The sequence below is a fragment of the Takifugu rubripes genome, chromosome 7 (assembly GCF_901000725.2).
Source record: "Takifugu rubripes chromosome 7, fTakRub1.2, whole genome shotgun sequence".
In the NCBI taxonomy this organism is placed as follows: domain Eukaryota; kingdom Metazoa; phylum Chordata; class Actinopteri; order Tetraodontiformes; family Tetraodontidae; genus Takifugu; species Takifugu rubripes.
In genome coordinates this window covers 3,348,968-3,364,978 of record NC_042291.1, presented here as the reverse complement: position 1 = coordinate 3,364,978, position 16,011 = coordinate 3,348,968, and the positions used below count along the sequence as shown (strand labels likewise).

General features: G+C 49.0%; 1 protein-coding gene across 2 annotated transcripts; it reads left to right on the top strand.

The window, feature by feature from the left end:
• Positions 1-752: 752 nt before the first annotated feature.
• Positions 753-15,992, top strand: adcy3a (adenylate cyclase 3a). 2 transcript variants are annotated; one of them, XM_029838348.1, is made up of 21 exons: positions 753-985; positions 1,573-2,685; positions 3,857-4,006; positions 4,770-4,900; positions 4,983-5,094; positions 5,310-5,437; positions 5,826-5,984; positions 6,095-6,260; positions 6,431-6,550; positions 6,780-6,922; positions 7,275-7,436; positions 7,623-7,710; positions 8,520-8,636; positions 8,721-9,004; positions 9,082-9,163; positions 9,519-9,677; positions 10,356-10,502; positions 11,059-11,172; positions 11,325-11,448; positions 12,311-12,435; positions 13,297-15,992. In XM_029838348.1, exons 2-21 carry the CDS (start codon positions 1,993-1,995, stop codon positions 13,474-13,476), a joined length of 3,384 nt encoding a protein of 1,127 aa, XP_029694208.1. In that variant the 5' UTR covers positions 753-985; positions 1,573-1,992; the 3' UTR covers positions 13,477-15,992. The 2 variants fall into 2 exon arrangements, with proteins under 2 accessions (XP_029694208.1, XP_003965775.3); XM_003965726.3 differs by having other exon boundaries at positions 11,322-11,448.
• Positions 15,993-16,011: the final 19 nt, after the last annotated feature.

Sequence of the window (16,011 nt, the reverse complement as noted above, 5' to 3'; positions counted from 1 at the left end):
CTGTGTGCGCAGCGTCTTTACCTTCTGCGCACAAATGTCCGTGAAAGTGATGAGTTTTGGTTCCTCAGGTCACACAGAAAAGGCGTCTTCACCTTCTTCATCTTCTTCATCCTCACCTCCACCGGGAAGAGAAGCAGGAGGCAGCACGGGCTGGAAGAGGGCGGAGACATGGGGTGAGAAAATGTGGACGTTGAAACAGGCTGCGTCAAGTTAGACAGGAAACGGCGGAGTAAACACGGAAGTTGTTCTTTGTGTCTTCAAAATAAAACGCAGGCTTCTCTCTATAGAAACCTTAACCAAGGAAGTTAATTGTCAAGATTCTTCCAGGACACTAAATCATTTAAAGCACAAGATATTTGTTGATTCAGGCATTGACATATTTGTGACTTCTTATGGTGTTTTTTGGCAATTCATTCAATAAAGTCAATAGCAAATAAAAAAAATCTAGGGGAAAGGCAGAATGCTATACTGCAGATTAATCTTGAATATCAACAAGAATTTTACAGTTTATGTGATGTTGTGTTCACTATAGTTTCATCTGGAGATTTACTAGTTCATAATGGGTCTGTTTAATAGTTTTAATTGTCTGATGTGTGGAGAGATTTCTGACGTGTATTTTATGAGCAACATCAGTTCTAAATCAAGCCTGATGTGCTGAGATAACTCCATCCTATCCCAGGTTGAAGACTCGCCTGACTAGAGGGAGACCTTATTTTGAAAGGAAGAGGAAACGTGCTCGTGTACCCAGCGGGTTCGACGCTGAGGCGGGTTGTGTTTCTTCTGCAGAAAACACCCGAGAGTGAAACGACCGGATCTTGGGTTTGTGCAGTCGTGGAGGCGACTGACCATCGCTGCCGGTCCAAATAGCCCACCTGTCTTCCTCTGAGGCTGAAATAGCGGGTGAGAAACATCTGGAGAGAGGAGCACATCCACATCTGGAGGACGGAACGTCAGCAGCCCCAAGAGAAATTCGGGATCTTCCACGGTAGGTGTCAGGATCAAGGTGTACGCCGCTTTTGGGGTTTTCTTTTACGACATCGGGAGGAAAACGCATCTAATTCTGGCAGAAAAGTCGATTGTCCATCAGATAGATGGTTTTATATGTTGACCGGAAAGAGCGAAAGTGAAAACAAGCTGCAGAAAAGTAGCTGCCTGTTAGATGCACAGAGATGCTAAAGAAGCCATTTAAAGGGTTTTGGATGAGGAGAAAGTGGTGGCAGTGGTCATCCGAGGGGCTCTCGGCTCTGGATCTGGGACTATTGGCCCCGTGTTGATGTCCTCTAGCTGCCTTATCACGGCTTTTTCAGTCCCCACTCACAACTTGTGTTTCCCAGCAAGCGCAACATGTAGCTAGCAGGCCTTCAGGGTGGGAGCTCATCTGCACACAAACCACCTCACAATCAGGGATGGGGGGGGTTATCCCTCACCCCGTACCCCCCACCCCCTGCGGGACACCTTCCCAGATGTTCTGAGCCACGATTGTGTGATCATAACGATGTGATGTCCGTGATTCAGATTAATGTGTATTTCTGTGAGCCTTTATTCATTCGTCTCCTCATGTCCCTCCTTTAGGCCATGTGTCACTCCGGATCAACAACCGGCACAGAGCTCCAGCCTGGAGGAGAACCATGGAGAGACCGGGTCGGGCCATGAAGGGCTCCAGTCTGAGCCGGTTCACAGTTGTGGAGCACAGAGGTGGACCGGAGCTGCCACAGCCGTCACAGAGCTGAACGCGCACGTCGTTGTGGTGCCGATGAAAAGTAGGCGTGTTTGTCCTGCCCCAACCCGCGAGCCCATTGGACAGCGCCAGCGGTGACGCAACGATGTAAGCCGACGTCTGTCCAGCCAGCAGATCCTGACAATCATCATGAGACTGTGATTCCTGCCACATATGTGGGACCTCGGGGGACGCCTTGCCCAGTGAGCAGAAGAGAAGCGGATCCCGGTGCTGGTCCCGGCCCTCTCCAGTAGTCGGCAGCTTTAAGTGTTTGGATGAGAAAACCCTCGGTCATGCCTCGGAACCGAGCTTTTTCCGAGCCAGAGTACTCTGCGGAGTATTCGGCCGACTGCTCCGTGACGCTGCCCTCTGACCCTGGCCAGGCGGTGGGGAGAACTCACGAGGTCACAGTTCGGAGCTCCGGATGCTGCCTGTGTCTGCCGCGCTTCATGCGCCTGACCTTTGCCCCCGAGTCTCTGGAGAACCTGTACCAGACCTACTTCAGGCGGCAGAGACACGAGACCCTGCTGGTGCTGGTGGTGTTCGCGGCGCTGTTCGACAGCTACGTCATCGTCATGTGTGCCGTGGTCTACACCAGCGACAAGCTGGCTGCCGTTTTAGTGGCATCCGTGGGGCTGGTGGCAGATGTCGTCCTCTACCTGCTGTGTCGCTTCGGACTGCTGCCCGACCGTATCTCCAGACGGGTGGTGCCCTACGCCCTGTGGCTGCTCATAGCCGCTCAGATATTCTGTTACCTGGGCCTGAACTACGCTCATTGCCACCAGACCAGCGACACGGTGGGCTGGCAGGCTTTCTTCTGCTTCTCCTTTTTTCTGACTCTGCCCCTGAGGCTCACGCCCATCGTGCTCATCACGACTGTCTCCTGCGGAGTCCACACCCTGGTCCTGGGTGTCACCATCGCCCAGCAGCAGCAGGAGCACATCCAGGGGCCAGAACTTGGCAGACAGGTACGGGTGTGATAAGGGGTAATGGCTTGTCCTCAGCAATCAACTCGTTACATAAACACGTTCCCAGTTTAAAGTGTGAACGAGTCCATTAGGGCAAAAATGTTACATTTTCTCAGGTATTTACCCAGATATTGGACCACGGCCATCATGTTACCCACAGATAGAGGAGAGTAACGGTGTCTTTGTGAGCCAGTAGCCGGGAGGAGAACCAAGAGACTCGTCTGTTAAATAGATCAGCAAGAGTTCACATATTCACCCACAGGGGGCGCCACCGACCCCGCTTCTCGAGATTTGATTTCATTCGAATCAAGACCACATTTATTTGCGTATTTGTGGTTTGAAACCCACTTTGCTGTGTTGAACACGCAAAGAAAAGAGCCTCTGTGTGAGCTAAATGAACCACTGAGGCTGTTGTCCATAAAACAAGGAGGAAGGAGAGAAAAGAACAGATATGACTCCGAACTTTGCTTCTCCTCGCTGAAATAGAAAAGCTTGATGGAAAGAGGAAAACCAAATTAAATTATTCCCGTAATACGCTAGAAATGAATACCATGCTGGACATGTCCGTCCTCGTTATATACAAAATGTCCCTAATTAGTTTTATTCTATTTTCAGTTATTATGTTGTGATGCTCTAAATCAGATATTAGCTGCCTGATTTGGCATCAGTCCTGTTCAGACTCGCGTATTAATGATCTGCATGGAGGATCTCTCCCATGTTGTCACGCATCCTCTAACAGATTTAACAGAGTTCTCAATCTGTCCTGCAGCTTCTGTCCTTTATTCATTCATAGCAGGACACTTTATCAGCACTGTCCTTAAAGGCTGTGCTTAACAAAGCAAAGGACAATTAAAACAAGACTTTTTAGATTCAGTCTTGTTGAACTTTATTTGTATATCAAGCACAGTTGAGCCTCTGGTGCACCTGTAGATGGATACAGAGAAAGACGAGCACGGTGAGACGAAGCTGTGGGTGGACTCATCTGTCCCTCTCACTGTCCCACTCTCTGTCCCACTCTCTGTCCCTCTCACTGTCCCACTCTCTGTCCCACTCTCTGTCCCTCTCATTGTCCCACTCTCTGGATCTTTTTAGAATCACTCATTAATAAAAATAATGGATGCTGCATCACGAGAGACGTCTGAAAATATTCCGGCTGTTGTCTGTCTTTCAGCTTCTGGCCAACGTTGTGATCTACGTCTGTGTCATCACTGTGGGCATCATGTCCTACTACATGGCTGACCGCAAACACCGCAAGGCCTTCCTGGAGGCCAGGCAGTCCCTGGAGGTTAAACTGAACCTGGAGGAGCAGAGCCAGCAGCAGGTCCAAAAGAGTTTCATGTATTTCAGGATTTGAGGACAACACTGAACCAAGAACGTGCTGCCACCACTATTAATGTTCCTCAAATGGCATCTGTGGACGTCTCCCAGTGGATCCCAGTATCACCTGTTGGTTTCCACCTGTAGTCTGGTCATTAAAGACCTGTGGGGGGAGGGGGGGGGGGGCTTTTCTGTTGTGGCAGTGCTGAATTTCATCAGTACACACAGGAAGTTTGTTGTGTTGTTGTCAGGGCTCAGAAACCTGCTGGTTCACATTTACCCAGGAGCTGCTGGACTTTTGGGTGTGCTGAGGCCGTGAGCTGGTTTCTATTTCCCCCAACACAGCATTCATGTCTAAGAATAAAATAATCTGAATAATCTGGTAGTAATTTCCAAAAAATGGTAGTTTAACGGCCGGTAGCACCGAAATGTTTTGCTGTTGTGTGGAGGCCAGATGGTTCCAGCCTGGACAACAACTGTGTTATATGGTCTCTGTTCTGTCTTTATCAGTAAGAGGATTGATAAAACAAGTTGATGAAACTCCCAGAATGCTGCTGGGTTACAACCAATCAATGAGCATCTGCTTGATTCGCACTACCATAGCAACCAACCTCCTGAGAGGCTGCCGGCTGTAATCGCTGAGCTAACCTGCTCTCTGTGTTGTGGAAAAGTGTTTAACACGGGAAAACTTGGATCAAATTCTCCCGTCCTCTGTTAATCTCTGTGTTTGAAGAGCAGATAGAAACTGTGCGTCCTCCCTGTCACAGGAGCGTCTGCTGCTCTCCATCCTTCCAAAGCACATCGCTGATGAGATGCTCCAGGACATGAAGAAGGAGCCCAGTCAGAAGGAGATGCAGCAGTTCAACACCATGTACATGTACAGGCATGAGAATGTCAGGTGAGGGCTGCTGGCTGTCACCCAGCGGTGTCGCCGGGTTACCGTCTCACCCAAATCTAACGTCCCTCTCTTGTCCTGGCAGTATTTTGTTCGCAGACATCGTGGGTTTCACCCAGCTGTCCTCGTCCTGCAGCGCTCAGGAGCTGGTCAAGCTGCTCAACGAGCTCTTCGCACGCTTCGATAAACTGGCCGCCGTGAGTTTCAGCCCACAGCAACAATAACCTGTGTGAACCAGTTCCAGCGGGGCTGGGACACTCGCCCACAGTCTTCGGTGTTACACCTCCTTCACTAATCAGGGAGAGGAGTACTGTTGACGCCTCGACCTCCTCGGTCTTGTAGTGATGTTTATAACTGTTGTTTGGCCAGTCTGACTGAGAATATTCTGACTGAACCTCGTCTACCGGCCCAGAAATATCACCAGCTGAGGATCAAGATCTTGGGAGACTGCTACTACTGCATCTGTGGGCTGCCAGATTACAGAGAGGACCATGCTGCCTGCTCCATCATGATGGGCCTGGCCATGGTGGAGGCCATATCGTGAGTTCACCTCTTCTCAGTCATCGATCGCTGCTCCAGCTGGAGATGAACTCCAGCCCGGGTCACCATTGATCCGTAGACTCGTATCAGTGGGGACGACTCTCACGCAGCGGAGAGCAAATCAGAAGCTTCTCACGTCTTTGTTGTCATCTGATTAAATTACAGCAGAGAAAAACCAACGTCTTGCTTTAACCTTTATTCCCCAGCCTCTCTGGGTAGATGATTATCAGATCTGATGTTGAAGGTTTTCAAGAAAACCTGAATTAATCCCTAAAAAGAGGAAGGAAACTCGGGTTGGCTCACACCAGAATACTGCAAATACAGCCCCTTTGCCTCTGGAATGTACTCCAGTGTTTACTCACGTGCACAACTGTTTGTACATCTGCAGGTATGTCAGAGAGAAAACCCAGACCGACGTCGACATGCGTGTCGGAGTGCACAGTGGCACGGTCCTGGGGGGGGTCCTGGGTCAGAAACGCTGGCAGTACGACGTGTGGTCCACCGACGTTACTGTGGCCAACAAAATGGAGGCGGGGGGGATTCCAGGGTGAGACTTATTCTGGTCTGATTCGGTGACGTGGAGGCAAAAGAAGGAAGTCAGCCCTAACGTTGCTTCTTCAGTTGCTAACTCCCACCTGTCTGATGTGTGTGGATCAGGCGTGTCCACATCTCACAGAGCACCCTGGAGTGTCTTCACGGCGAGTTTGATGTGGAAGCCGGGAACGGAGGAGAGCGCTGTGACTACCTGAGGGAGCGCGGCATCGAGACCTACCTGGTGGTGCTTCCTAAAGGGCCGGCGGGGAAGAGCGGCATCAATGGTGTAGTGAGTCTTTCAGGCCCCAGCAGGACACACGGAATTACATCACACATCAAGCTACAGTTAGCAACCACATGACCAATAGAGTCCTCTTGGACTTACAACGTTCACTTTTAATGCTGAATCCACATTTCCAGTTTTTAATCTTTAAAGGATTTTTACTTTTAACCTTTCAGAAGTTGTCTGTCACTTCCTCCAATGGAAACTCGCCACAGTTGATCAACACCACAGAGTGTAACGGCAGCATTAACACCGCCTGCACCACACCTGAGGAGCCAGAAGAGCTGGATACCAGGGTAACACACACACACACACACACATCAGCACAGCCACACCCATTGATCAACCTGCCACATTGTTCTACGGGGGATTGCAGAAATATTGAAATTGTGTAGTAAAGGGTGTGTTTTTGTGTCTGCAGAGTTTCCCACTAAGGCAGCATGCATGAATTACTATAGCCCTGATGGAGACAGACGTCGAGTGTTTGGGTGCTCCATTATCATGTGTGACTTTGTGCCACTTCAGGTGGTGAATCCATCTTTTCCTAACCCTCGTAGAAGACTTCGGCTGCGGGACCTGGCTGAGAGGGTGATTGATGCTCAGGAGAATGAACAGGAGCTCAACAAACTGCTCAACGAGGCTCTGTTGGAGAGAGAGACGGTCCAGGCGTAAGTCCCACATGTCAAACCCAGACTGCTTCCATGGAACGACGTCAACCGCAGCACAAAGCTGCCATTTCTGCTCGATTTAGGACTTTTGCTGCTGCAGTCTTCAGTTTTGCTCACCAACAACAAAGTGACACATTCTGCCTGTGGTAGCTGTGTGTAGCTTCTCCCGTCTGGCTTCATTACTGTTAAATAAACCTCGATAATGTTGGTTTTATTCCCTTTTACCAACATAAAAGTCAAAACAGTCGTTTCCTGACTTGCTCTTTTCACTTTTCAGCCTGCTGTTGCCTGACGGTCAATGTAAAGCATGTGTGTTGTGAAGCTGCAGTCTGATTCTTGGTGTTGTCTTCAGACTGAAGGGGAAGCACACCAACAGGCTGTCCCTGCGCTTTGTGGATCCAGACCTGGAGACGCGCTACTCTGTGGAGAAGGAGAAGCAGAGTGGAGCGGCCTTCTGCTGCTCCTGCGTGGTGCTGCTCTTCACCACCCTCATGGAGGCCCTCATAGACCACTGGTCAGTTCACACCTCCCTGGAGTCAGACGCCACCATTCGTTCAGGCCACGTTGGGGCGGAACCAACGTGTTTATTGCACAGCTCGTTGATCCGCACGTCTTTATTACCGCTGGCTCCTGTCAGAGCTGCATATTTGTCTCATCTTTTCTTTTCTCGTCTTGTCTGGAACCATGTGAACGTGTCCAGGCTGGTCGCAAACTACATCACCTTTGCAGTGGGCGAAGTCCTGCTGCTCGTACTGACCGTCTGCTCGTTGGCCGCCATCTTTCCTCGAGTAAGTCCGTCACAGTTGACGACATTTAAGTCCCATCTAAGTGGGAACTTTATTTGCTCAGCTGAATCCTGCAGCGGAACGAATCCAAATTGCACAAATAAGATATTCAACATTTTATTTGACTGTGAACTTAAAAGAAGACTTTTATTTGAGACCAGATCGGGCTGCCTGCCCAACCAGGACAGTAACACAAACTCAGCCATGAAATGGAAATTCAGATATATGGATGACTGGCTGCGGGTCAGTATTGACGTCTGCCTTCGCAGGTCAGCAACGTGCACGCACTCATGCGTTCAGCTGCACAGGCTGAAAAGCTGCAGCCTTGGTGGAATTAATGCTCCGGGCTCTTTGGTTCTTATCAATATGACAATGAAAATGTTCCCGGTGCTGTGGAGTCCATCAGGCATGTGTGCGTGTCAGGACATGAGCCCCCTGTTCAAGGTCACATCCACCAGCTCTTTTTGACATTTTTGACACCGTCCCCACCATCTCCCGGTTTTGAATGGGTGTTTCAGTTTGAGCAGCTGGTGGAGGCCCAGATGTTCTCTCACTACCCTCTCAGACGTGATGCTGAAGCTGCTTCCTTTTAGTCTGCGCTGACCGAAAGAATGAATGAAGCTTCTCATCACAGCTCTTCCCAACAGTGAGTCAGGTTTCAGTTTGACGGGAAGCTGCTGGAAGATGCACGTCAGTGATCTCAGCCATCTCTGAAGTGTCAGACAAACATCCTCCATATGAGACCAAGCCTTCTCCCTCCTTCACTTAGGTTTTTACCTCCTGAATAATCTGCTATTACTCTGTTGTGTCAGATCTTTCCCAAGAAACTCGTGTCCTTCTCCACGTGGATCGACCACACGCGCTGGGCTCGGAACACCTGGGCCATGGCTGCCATCTTCATCCTCACCATGGCGGACATCATGGACATGGTCGGCGTTTCTCTGGCTGTGCATGTTCACGTATGTGTGTTGCTGTGCTCAAAGCTCATGACTCTGTTATTCTTCATTGTGTAGCTGAGCTGCATGTCCCGGGTCCCGGCCCCTGGCAGCCTCACACTAGCCTCCTCCTCCTCCTCCTCCTCCTCCCTGTCTGCCCACGTTGGTTGCTTCAACAACCCCAAGTATTACAGCTACACGGCTGTGCTGGCACTGATGGCGACCACCATGCTGGTTCAGGTCAGTCACATGGTCAAGGTGACGCTGATGCTGCTCATCACCACGGTCACCGGTATCGTCAACATCTACAGCTGGAGGGACATCTTTGACCGCTATGACACGGCCCGCTTCCAGGACTACAGGTGCACTAATCCCGTTTTCTATGAAAGTCCTGTTTTCTGTGACGGACTCGGTTTCATGCCGTTGGTGTCGTCTTCAGGTCTCACATGGTGCCTTCCAAGATCACAATGACAGTCATGATCCTCATTATGATGGTCAGCTTCTATTATTTCTCCCGACATGTAAGTTAAAGACTTTTTACTGTGAAGTTAAACCTCCCTTTTCATAGGTCCTACCGGTAGAAAGATGGAGCCTTGTTAAATTGGGCAAAAGTAGGAAAATCATTGTTTTTGAATCACAAAGTAGGTTTTATTTTGATGGCTGACACGTTTGAGCCCAGCAGATGTTTAATAGTCTGATAGCAGCAGCTGCAGGTTCAAAGGTGATGCTTTTGAACACGCCTCTCAGTGTTTGATGGAGTCCAAAATTCATTCCTGCGTGTTTTTAATGCCACGGCAGCTAAAGGTGCCGTATGGCACGTATGTGATCTTCATTGTTATCCAAATGTTGACGGTGCCCCCCTGCTGTTGTCTGGAGGTGGAGAAGCTTGCCCGCACTCTGTTCCTGTGGAAAATCGAGGTCCATGAACAGAAAGAGAAGGTTTACGAGATGAGACGCTGGAACGAAGCCTTGGTGACCAACATGCTACCTGAACATGTCGCACGACACTTCTTAGGCTCCAAGAAAAGGGATGAGGTGAGACCACTCTTTCAGCTCTCCTGTCTTCCCGCCGCCGCTGCCATTTCCAGAAAAATGAGATCACACCTGCATTTGAAAACTCTCACGTCAGCGTTTCCGAGAGATTAGAGGAGTAGTTTGTGCTCTTTATTTTAAAACTGTTAACATGGCGTTTTGGCTGCACAGCAGGGGTCCCCTGAGACCCCAAACCTAGGGAAGAACCAAGTATTGTTCGCTACGATTAGCATCAGATCTGCATCAGACGCCTTGAAACGGCCCAGAGATGCGTTGGAAAGTCTTCATAATCCCGCTTTTCTGGATTAAAGGATACATTCACGATTTGAGAACGTGAATTAAATGTTCATTGTTCTTTAACCCTTTAAGCTTCTTTCAGGCTCCTTCAGGACTGGGAACCATTTTTATTTGATCCCTTTCAGATCATCTTGTGGGACTGCTGATCTGAAAGAGTCTTCTTGTCAGACTGGATTATGATGATGTTTGTGTTTCTGACTGTACTAGTAACATAATAGGCAGTGATGCCATGAACCAGTGTGGAGGCACTGGGAACACTGGTGAAGATCGGAATGTCTTGGTTTCCTGTTATTTTGGGTTTGGTCAACAAGAGATTCCGTTTATCACAGCCCATCAACATTAAAGTTGGTCTTCAGGGCTTTCTGAAATGTTCTTGTGTTCCAGGAACTGTACAGCCAATCGTATGAGGAGATCGGAGTCATGTTCGCCTCCATTCCAAACTTCTCTGACTTCTACACGGAGGAGAGCATCAACAACGGAGGGATCGAGTGCTTACGCTTCCTCAATGAGATCATCTCTGACTTTGATAGTGTGAGCTGCCCTCCTCCTCCTCCTCTTTTTCTCCCTCCTTCTCTTTCTCTTTCTCCCCTTCTTTCTCCTTCTCCTCTTCCTCCTCTCCCTCCTCTTCTTCCTCCTCCTCCTCTTCCTCCTCCCCCTCTTATTCTTCCTCCTCTCCCCCTTCCTCCTCTACCTCATCCTCCTCCTTTTTTCCTCCCCCTCTTCTCCTCCTCCTCATCTTCCCCCTCCTCCTTCTCCTAATCTTCTTCCTCCTCCTCCTTCTCTTCCTCCTCTTCTTTTTCTCCCTCCTCTTCCTCTTTCTCCCCTTCCTCCTTCTCTTCCTCCTCCTCTCCCTCCTCTTCTTCCTCCTCCTCCTCTTCTTCCTCCCCCTCTTATTCATCCTCCTCTCCCTCTTCCTCCTCTCCCTCTTCCTCCTCTACCTCATCCTCCTCCTCCTTTTTCCCCTCCCTCTCTTCTCTTCCTCCTTCTCCCCGTCTTCCTCCTCCTCCTCTTCCTCCCCCCTCACTGATAATGGGTAGGTCTTCCTAAAGTGCTGCCTCAGCGTAACCTTCTCCTGTTTCCCTGTCAGTTGCTGGATGAGCCACAGTTCCGCTGCATTACCAAAATCAAGACCATCGGCAGCACCTACATGGCCGCGTCTGGCGTCACTCCCGATGTCAACAACGGCTACTCCTGCGTGAAGGTCAGCAGCTTCATCCACTGGGACTGAACTGATGTGGCCCAGTGACGCTTGGGGATGCGAATGGAGCTGGTTGTTGTTATTGTTGTTGAGCTTGTGTCCTCCCTTCCTTCCTTCCTTTCTTCCTTCCTTCCTTCCTTCCTGTGCTGCAGAAGGAGGAGCAGTCAGACAGAGAGCGATGGCAGCACTTGGCAGACCTGGCAGACTTTGCTCTGGCCATGAAGGTCACACTCATGAACATCAACTACCAGTCCTTCAACAACTTCATGCTGCGCATCGGTGCGTCCTCTCTCTTCACCCAGTTGATGTGTTTGAATGCAGTTCCAGCCGTGATCAGATCAGTTCGGATAATGAGCTACATTTGATTAACCTGCTTCCCAAACTGGGAAGTTCACATCCGGTGAGATGAACCAGACATTTGTGGAGCTGTTGCTTCACCACAGCCCTCAAATATTTTCTCAGCTTCAGGTTGTTGCTCTGCGTTAAATACACGCTGTACATATAGACAATGCAGATACAGGCGGGTCACTGGTTAATTAGTATTCCTGCTTTGAGTACATTTGCTAACAACCAGGACAGAGCTGAGGAGGTGAACCATCTTCCAGAACCCACCAGGACGTCCAGTTGACCTTCTTTCAGCTGGACTGCAGAGTCCTATGACCTGAATAACAACATTCACCAAAGTATAAGAGGAGGAGGCCAAAATGCCCCCCCGGCCTCACAGCTGTAGGCTGGTGCTGCAGGGTGGAATGGAAGATAAAAATAGATGTTATATAGATGGCCAAAGCTGCTCTTGCTCAGACTGCTGTGGAGCTGCTGTCCCTCCGCCTCCCCCAGAGCACAGGTTTCCAGTAAGCCTGCTGGATCCAGCAAGAACGTCGATAATTGACTAATGTAATGTCTCAATTATGTTTCATTTTGCCATCGTGGCCGCGCTGATGTTGGAACTTATTCCACAGCGTCTCAGCATAATGCCAGAAAAATGAGCTGTGGTGCTGCCAAATTGTGCATTTACTGTATAGAGAGTCTTATTTAATTGAAGCAGTCACCCAGTTTCGGGGTGACTGGTGTTCAGCTGGTGATCGGCTGTAGATCAGAGGGACAAAAGGGGCCGACAGTAAGGCCGTTTCTTTGTCTGCAGGTCTGAATAAAGGTGGAGTGTTAGCTGGAGTCATCGGTGCCCGCAAACCTCACTACGACATCTGGGGCAACACCGTCAACGTGGCCAGTCGCATGGAGTCCACAGGGGTGATGGGCAACATCCAGGTACAGCAGCAGGCCTCTCATGCATCCATCTCATTAGACTTTACCTGCAAACAGGCGATGAGTCCCTTTAAGAGCTGAAGGAGTAGAGCAGCGTAAGCTGAAGAGGAACAGTCATTCAACAGTCAGGACTGTTGTCTCAGGTGCAGATGGGGCCAGTCTGTACTGGGGTGGCTGTGGCCTCTGCAGGGGTAGGTGTCTGGAAGCTCTGGAAGCTGTCTGATCAACGAGCCAAACTTCCCCAATGTCATCAGGAAGTACAGATGTCGTTGAGCTTCTTCAGCAGCTGTGTGGTGTGGAGTGAGATCCTGACTGATGCTGAAGAGTGGCAGATGAGGTCATCTCACTTTCTTCGTGTCCACGAGCATCTCCATCCAGACAAAGTAGATAAAATAATTAACAAAGGTTAAATGCCTCAGTCTCCAAAGCTCCTATAATGAGGCATTCCACTTTAGAGTTCTCTATTTCTCTACTGGAAAATCTGCTGGTATTCCAAACTCCTGGTCCTCTCTATGGACACGGAGCTGTCTGATGGTTTCATTCCTTTGAAGCATCAGGCCAGGACATCTCCCAAAGGCCCCCTTGAGAGGGTGTTCCTCCAGGGGGAAATTAACCCTGGAGAGATTACACTCCTGCCTGATCCTTCTCAGGACCTACCGGTGTTCCCCCAGGGAGCGCAGCTCCACAGCCTCGTTCCTCTACATTCATAATGTGAAGAGATTCAGTTTTAAATGAACTCCTCTGACCTTGTTGTCATCGTTTCTACTGTGTATTTTCCTTTTTTCATATGCATCTTACAGTTGTGTGTGAGCAGCTTAAACGTGTAGCCTGAAACCGTGTGTGTGTTCCCTGTCTTGCTTTCAGGTCGTGGAGGAGTGCTACAACATCCTGAAGGAGTACGGCTTCAGGTTTGTGAGGAGGGGGCCCATTTTCGTGAAGGGAAAAGGGGAACTGCTGACTTATTTTCTCAAGGGACGAGACAAACAAGGCTCATTTATCAACGGTTCCTCTGTCAACCTGCCACATCAGGTGGTGGACAGTTAAAGACCATCAGACACACAGCAGAGAGGAAAGAGATCCCTGTGTGGAAACACCTCAGACAATCCTGCAGCAGCAAGAAATGCTGACTGTGTTTTGAAGATGAAGATTGATTGTATGGAAGGATTGATGAAGATGGCGCTCCCGATCATTTAAACCAAAGCTTCTAACTCACCCTCTCGGTAGGCTGCCCTGAAGCTCTGCACAACCTTTTCCAGAGAGTCAGGAATTGGCCAAAGTCAAAACAAAAAGACAAAGCTTTCCATTTCTTTCCTCGATGGAGAAATGTGTGAGCTTCTATGAAATTGTTCAGAAATAAATCTGAACTGGAGATGATTACCTTTATTTTAAGTGATATCTTAAAACATGGCCTTTGCTGCTCCAAATTACAGACTTGCTCCATTTTCAGGGCTTCTCTGGCTCAGACAGTGTTGTTAATGTACCAGTGTTGGATTGCCTGGAGCCCACTTATGGTTTTTTAGATCATGTTTTCACAGTACCCTTTGAACAGGATATAGATTTTTAATTTTTTTTTTTCCTGTTTCATTTTTGTTGAGTTGATGTGATGAAACCTTGTTGCACCCTGGACCTGTGACACTATCAAAGCAGCGCTGGAGCTCCTGTCATTGTGCTTCATTTGTCTTCTGTGGGAGGTGCATCATCCATCTGTGTTTATGTGTTTGCACTAGCGCAGGTTGAATTTAAATCTAAATGTCTTGTTTTATTATTATTACTATTCTTTAAAACCACAAGTCAATAAGCAGAAACTTCAGTCTATCAACAATGGTGTAAAGAAAATGACATTTCTTTGTTTAAACATCCGCTCTGAAAGTGCCATTGTGACAAAATTGGATGACCCGACCGGGACGTTTTAATGTCAGTGGATAGTTTGGGATGTCTTTCTGTAAAGACCCCATATTCATGCCACGAAGAAGGATGACTAACGCCAGCTGCACCACTGTCAGGACATTTAACGCTGGTTCACTTCAGCGCTAAAAGTCCCATGGTGCACGGACGGATTTGCAAACCTCATGTTCACGCCCTCAAATGTGGGTCGGTTCCAACTTTTGAGGTGTTCGGCGTGACTAAGGCTGAGTGTGAACATCTTCCTCTAACACATCTGCATTTCCAGGCCTGTTGACACGTCTCAAGCACTCAAGAGGTTCCAGGGTGAGCCTGTCAGCTGGGTGGTTGTAGGTGTGGGACCAGCAGATGGTCCAGAATGGGCTGCCACCCACAGCTACTGGGGGATGGATGAGTGTTCCATCCCAGAGGCTGCCTTTGTGCTGTTTGTGGGAGGTCTGCGTGTCGCTGCCTCTGCTCCTCAGCACCCCGGTGCCTCCTCAACGCAGCACAACTACAAAAGCACACCTGTGCTCTAGGTCTCTCATCCAGCTGTTTGTAGCAGCTGGGAGACAACAAGACGCACGTGCACACGTGACATTTGTCAACACTAAATTTTATTTTCAGTACTGCCCCAGAAGACGTTACTTGTCCTCTTCGCTGAAGGTATAGAAGGATGCATTTGATTTAGACCTACAGGTGATATTTTGTTGGACATACTTGATCAGACGGACTCCTGAAACGCACCCTTTGGGATGCCTGTCAGGTTCATTACAGCTGTGCCAGTGCTGGTGTCTGTAGTGTACACAAGACATTTCTCGCACATCAACATTGTCCTGCTGCAGGAAAAAAAACTGTATTTTTCTTACAGCAGCAGCAATCCGCCTTCACTGTCCTTCCTCTGAGCCGCAGGAGACACCACTTAGTTTGAGACAGCTCACCAAATATGTCTGTGTGTGCGCGTGTGTGTGTGGACGAACAGCCTCGTTCTTTGTTATTCTAAGCCACACTAGATGTAGGATGGGATGAGTGCATTTTGTCTTCTACAAAGGGACAATATTCAGCCAACCCTTCCCCTTTAATTCCTATTTTTATAGTGTAAAATACAGATTGTGTTGTGTGGAGATGAAGGCCACGAGGACCGAGGCAGTTCTCACTGTGTAGGTACAGTTGAAACAGTGTTCCCGGCTCTATTTATTTATCGGACTCAACAGGGACATTGTCGTTTTGTTTTTCTTAAGATGTGAAAGTGCCAATGATAAAAGAAGTTTTGCTGTGAAATTCAAAAGCTGGAGCAAAGCAGGTCTCTCATTTGTATTCTGAAACCAATGAGAACCAACCAGCACACCAGAAAAATGTGTGATGGCTCCAGGTTTTTGGTCACGAGCGACCTTTGTCACACTGAGGTGGCCCAGAGGCGTCAGAAGTCCCCGGAGGCTCCAGCGTCCCTGTCTGCGTCTCCGTGTCTCTCGGCTCCTTTCGCCGGACGCAGTGTGAAGCGGTGTAGATTTTTGGCCTGTTGTCCGTCTGTGTCCCCTCTTTCCTTTGACTCCTCATCTTGGTGTGCGTTGATTAAAACATAGTTTAACTGTCATGACTGGGAGTTCAAATGTCAACGTCTGCCTGTTCCTGTGAGGATAGACAGGCTGATCAAGCACCAATAAAGCTCTGAAATCACAGCTGTCTCTGCCTGTCTGG